Source organism: Aethalodelphis obliquidens, unplaced genomic scaffold, assembly GCF_003676395.1.
Source record: "Aethalodelphis obliquidens isolate GAN/ISIS:26980383/991018 unplaced genomic scaffold, ASM367639v1 scaffold65, whole genome shotgun sequence".
In the NCBI taxonomy this organism is placed as follows: Eukaryota; Metazoa; Chordata; class Mammalia; order Artiodactyla; family Delphinidae; genus Aethalodelphis; species Aethalodelphis obliquidens.
Genome location: NW_020838009.1, coordinates 4,697,887 through 4,703,201, shown reverse-complemented (window position 1 = coordinate 4,703,201; position 5,315 = coordinate 4,697,887). Strand labels below are relative to the sequence as shown.

The window sequence follows — 5,315 nt, the reverse complement described above, 5'->3', positions numbered from 1 at the left end:
CCTCCTAAGCCGGTGGGACAGCAGAGGCGAGAGCCCCTGCTGGAGGCCCCAGAAGGGTCTGAGTGAAGGCTCACCAGGCCCTGCACCGGCACGTACCATCCCCAGAAGCACCCGATTCTCCCTCCACCAGCCGCTGGCACGGAGGCAGGAAGCCAGGCTCCAGCAACCAAGCTGCTGGCCTGGCCGAGCCCCAGGCTGTGCTGCTTTGCTGGGGCCTGACCCTCAGGTGGGGCCTGCAGAGGTGCTTAGTGCAGCCCCCACGCGGCTGCTGCTCCGAGGGCAGAAATGGGGGGGTAGCCGTCTCCCCATTCTCTGCCCCTGACATCGACAACGTCACCAGGGAGCCGATCCCATCAGGCCCGGAAGCTCCCGGCAGATCCCAGACAAACCTGTCAACACCCGCCTCCACCTCAGCCTTTCTGCGGTGGTCCCGGCTTCCCCGGAGCAGGGGCGGTACTCTGATGAGTCAACCCCTCTGTGCAGCGAGGGGCCCATCTCTCCTCACCGCCTTGTCTACCTGCACGTTCCCTCCGCGGAAGGCTCACTGGGCCACCCCAGAAAGGTTTGCCAGACTCCTGCTTGTTCACCCTCAGGGCGCTATTACCGCCTGACGGCATGAGCTGTATGTCACCTGTTTATCCTGTCCCTGGTCTGGTCCGGGATGTGAGCTCTCTGTGGCAAGGGCGACGGGGTCCCTGGGTCCCACACTGACACAGACTTGCTGCATGAACTCCCGAAAGAGCAGATGGGCCGGCAGCCCTCGCTCTCCTCCTCTGGGAGGAGATGGGTGGGTCTGGCCCCAAGTCCCCTCCCAGGTGACCTTGCTCCCTGTGCTGTCTGGCCTGGATCCTTCCTCAGAAATGGCAGAAGTAGTAATAGCTTTGTTTTGTCTGCTGCCCAAGGAGGGCACCTGCCTTTTGACCCATGTCTAGGCCAGGTCATGTCTCCAACTGCTCTTCAGGGTCCACAATAAAGAGGAATTTAAAAAAACTATTAGTGATGGTTTTGAAACCTCTGGCCTTAACGTTCCTACTGGCATAGATGTCCTGTGTACACCCCCATTTGGTTTCCTTAATCACGGAGACACCTGGTCTCAGGGGCCCTTTCCTGTCCTCCCTGGGGGTCGCGGAGTCTTTGAGCCTCCCATCGCGCCTTGGGCCACCTGGCACGGGTCTCTCTCTTTTGCGTCCCAGCCGTGATCCCCCTGAAGGATTCGGAGCACAAGCTGCTGCCTCTGCACTTTGCGGTGGACGCCAGGGAAAGGCTGGGAGTGGGGGAAAGACGACAACGATAACTTATTGGGCCCGGCTGGCCCAATAAGACCCTACCCTGTGCCCCCTCCCCCAACGCTCTATGGGGCGGGCTGTCCCCGTGCTTCCCGGGAAGGGGCTGGGCGCCGTGCGCCCCTGCTCCTCGAGGACGGCCGCTGGCGGGCGGGGTGCGCGCGGGCGAGCTGGGGCGCGTCTCACTCTGTGCTCCACTCTCTCTAGCCTGATCCTGTCGCTAGAAGCCAAGCTGAACCTTCTGCACAGCTACATGAATGTGACGTGGATCCGGATCCCCTCCGAGACCCGGGTGAGCCTGGAGCGCGCCAGGACGGACCGGCAGGCGCACTCGGCTCGGGGCGGGCAGGCGGGGTGCATCCTCCCTCACGGGGGCCGCCCCGCGCCGGGTCCCAGCCCCGCCCGCGGTCCTCGCCGCCCGCGGTCCTCGCCGCCCCGGCTCTGGCTGGAATGCGGGCCTGTGTGCGCGTGTGCCTGCGAGTCTGGACGTAGGCGCGCGCTCCGGCTAGGGGAGTTTTTCTTCCCTTATTTTCTCGGGAAGGAGAGGAATAAACCCCGCCCACTCAGAAAACAAACCGTAGGCAAGTCACAACACAAAACTCTCTGCCGAGATCGGAACACGATGTGCTGCCACGGAGCGGAATTAATTATAAAAGTGTGTGTGGGTCCTTGGAAAAGGCACGGAACCGAGGGCGTGACTCCTCGCCACCCCCTCCTTCTCTTCTCCTTCTCTCCCCTCCAGGAAGGGAGGGCTGTGAGAAAGGGGCTGGTGCCCCACTTGGCCCCCTCCCCCGGGGAGGACCCATGCTGGGCCCTGCCTCCAGATACTAAGAGGGATTCGCTCTAAGGATCGGACTGATTTTTTTGTGATCTCAGTAGTAAAGTCCCAGGAAAAGGGATTTGTTTAAAAAAAAAAAAAAAACTTACAAATAATTGGTCCTCCCCAGACGTCAGTTTATTTAACCATAAACTGGGGCTCATAACGAGTATTTTTTTAAGTGACACGAGGAAAGCAAGGAGGGCAGTGCCCGGCACACAGTCAGTACCCAGGACAAGCTGGCACTGCTCAGGGTGCTTTCGGACTTCAGCCTTTACGTGTATTTAATCTTCACAGGGCTCCCTGAGGCAGGTCCCGATACCCCATGTTACTGATGGCTCCAGAGTCCAGCCGCGTGGCGTATGTCATAACTTGGCTGTGGGTGTTCTTTTCTAGCCTCCACGAGGGCTCCGAAGGCAGCAGCTCTAGCTCGAGAATCAAGAGACTCTCAGGCTGGGCCACAGCTGGGGCTGGGGACAGTGAGGCCGGAGGCCACACTGCGGGGGCAGGGTCTGCCTCCATCTGCCGCGTGGGGACAGCTCTAACCTCCTCCCTTCCCTGCCCTCCCTCTCCCTCGCTGGCCCCTCTGGCGCAGCCGGAGTCCCCGACGGCCTCGGCGCGGGAGGACGTGTAGTCCCTGGCCGACTCGCTGGACTCGGACCGCGACAAGCTGTGCAGCAACTCCAACAGCAAGAACGGCAAGGACAAGGAGAAGGAGAAGCAGCGCAAGGACAAGGACAAGACCCGCGCGGACTCCGTGGGCATCCAGCTGAAGAACATGGGCGGCCTGGTGCACGGCCCGATGAGCCGCTCCAAGTCAGCCAACGGCAATCACGGCGACACGCCCGAGCGCGGCAAGGAGAAGAAGGCCAAGGCGCGCGCAAGGGCAGCGAGGAGGAGTCGGGAGCCTCGGCCACCACGTCGCCTTCGGAGAACACCACGCCGTCGCCCACGGGCAAGGCAGCAGGCGCGTCGCCAGCCGACAAGGGCGGCGGGCCCCGCGGCGATGCCTGCAAGTACAGCACGGACGTGAAGCTGAGCCTCCACATCCTGCGCGCCGCCATGCAGGGCGAGCGCAAGTTCATCTGAGCCGGCCAGCTGCTCACCAGCCACCGGCACTAGTTCCACGAGGAGATGATCGGCTACTACCTGACCAGCGCGCAGGAGCGCTTCAGCGCCGAGCAGCGGCGCCGCGACGCCCCCGCCGCCTCCACGGCCAAGGGGCCGCCGCGCAGGCCTGAGGCCGAGGGCGGGCTGAGCCCCGAGTGCGCCTCGCCGGGCCCTCACGCAGCTGGTGCTCAAGCTCAAGGAGCGCCCGAACCCCGGTCGGCGGAGGGGGCACGGGCGGCGCCGCGCGGCGCGGCCTCCACGGGCCCCGGCGGCGGCGGCGGGGGCGGCAGCAGCGGCGCGTGGGCGCCAGCGGACCGGTCCCCGGGGGCAGCCCCCTGGCTCCGGGGCGCCAGAGCGTTATCCACGTGGAGGCGGTGACGCGCGCGGGACAAGGCGTGCTGCGGCCGTGGGCGTGCTGCGGCCGTGCGCCTTGTACCCGCGGTAGAGCCGCGAGCTGTCGTCGCTGAGCTACAGCCCGGCGCGCGCCGCCGCCCTGCGCACGGTCAACACGATCGAGTTGATGGCGCCCGTCTCCCAGGGGCCTTGCCCGGCGCGGCGGGGGCGGCGGGCGCTGCCGAGCGCAAGTCGCAGACCTACGCCAACGGCTTCGGCTCGGCGCGCGACGGCCTGGAGTTCGCCGACACGCCGGCCGCGCGCTCGAACGGTGAGGGCGGCCCGGACGGCCTCGCCAGCGAGAGAAGTGCGCGTTCTACGGGCGCGCCGAGACCGAGCACTACTGCTCGTACTGCTGCCGCGAGGAGCGGCGGCGGCGGCGGCGGCGGCGCTAGGCGCCCGCGGCCCGGCCTTGAGCGCGCGCCGCGGCCCCGCTGGCCGGGCTGTCCTCTCAGTGCTGTAGGTGTCTCCTCCGCTCCCTGGTCCACCGGGAAGCCGGCGATCCTCAGTACGTACGTGTTTGGTCAAATGTTCCTAATGGTGCCTGAACCTACACTGATGCCACTCAGGTAGTAGACGGATAGGAAACAGCCATGCTGTTGGAAGTGGGTGTGCTAGCTAGCACCTGCCTCGTACCTATGGAAACTGAATTGCCATTGCAAGAGTATTTTTGTTCCTCAATAAGAGAAATAAAGAAATTTGCACCCCTTTGTTTTTAGAAGGGAGTGTTTTTTTTTATGCCTCTTGGGGGGGGGGGGCTTTTTTCTCTAACCCGGCGACTGACCTCTTACATGTAGCGGTCACCTGCGTGCGATCGGTGCCACCCAGGGTTTCAAAGCGAACGCGCGGCCCCGGGACCGCGGTGGCGGCTCTGCCTCGGGCTCCCTCCCACCTGTGCCCATCCCGGGCCCCTGGAGGACAGGACTCTTGGACGCCCGCTGGCGCCCTGGTGGTCTCTGTGGCCCTTTAGGAATACGCGGCTCCACCTCATAAGCACAACCTCCTCCCACAGCCCCCGGCTCGAGCGATATTCACACTGCCCTCAAAGCCGCGGGCGTCTGTAGGATGGGCACCGGACAACCTACCTCGCAGGGCGCGGTGAGATGTAGCGATCGCTCCCGGTGCCGGGCAGCTCGGGCGACAGGAGCTTTCCAAAGACACCTTGGGCCGCAAAGGCAAGGTTCCCAACTCACTATTTGGAGTTGCCCATATATGAGAAAAGAGGACACCCTGCTCACATTTTCCCTTCAAAGACACTTCCGCAGTGAACCGTGGCCGGAGGGCGCCGTAGGAGGCGACCATCGAAGCCCCAGGAGAGAGGCGAGAACTTGACCCTGCGGTCACTGTGTAATCCCCCACTAGGCCTCCCTGAAACCCGGCCTGCGCCTCTTTCCAGAGGGAAGGGGCTGAGGGCCCCCGGGAAGGAAGCCCACCCCTACCCCGCCCCCCACCCGCATCTGTCTGGGATCAGCCAGGTGGAGGGGCGCCGCTCCCATCGGGATCCCCTCCGCAGGGTGGGGGTAACCCTGACTGTGGCTGCAGAACACATTAGGAGCAGCCCCATCACGTCCCTATTTTATTGCCTTCTTACATTTCTTAAGAAAAAAAAAAGTGTCCTTAGTTACTCTGTTCTGAGCAGCAGTATCCAGCGTCTTCCTTCCAAGATTATCTCTGGAGAGCACCGCTCTTGGCCAAGGGCACTGAGGCGCTAA

At 63.8% G+C, this 5,315-nt stretch overlaps 1 protein-coding gene across 1 annotated transcript; it reads left to right on the top strand.

Annotated features, from left to right (window-relative positions):
* The first annotated feature begins 615 nt into the window (after positions 1-615).
* Positions 616-5,053, top strand: OTUD7A (OTU deubiquitinase 7A). The gene is given in 11 exon segments (XM_027089182.1): positions 616-622; positions 1,194-1,263; positions 1,491-1,637; positions 2,497-2,974; positions 2,977-3,383; positions 3,385-3,425; positions 3,428-3,501; positions 3,504-3,585; positions 3,588-3,734; positions 3,737-3,880; positions 3,883-5,053. Coding segments are annotated over 11 exon segments (1,713 nt in total). The 3' UTR covers positions 3,999-5,053.
* Positions 5,054-5,315: the final 262 nt, after the last annotated feature.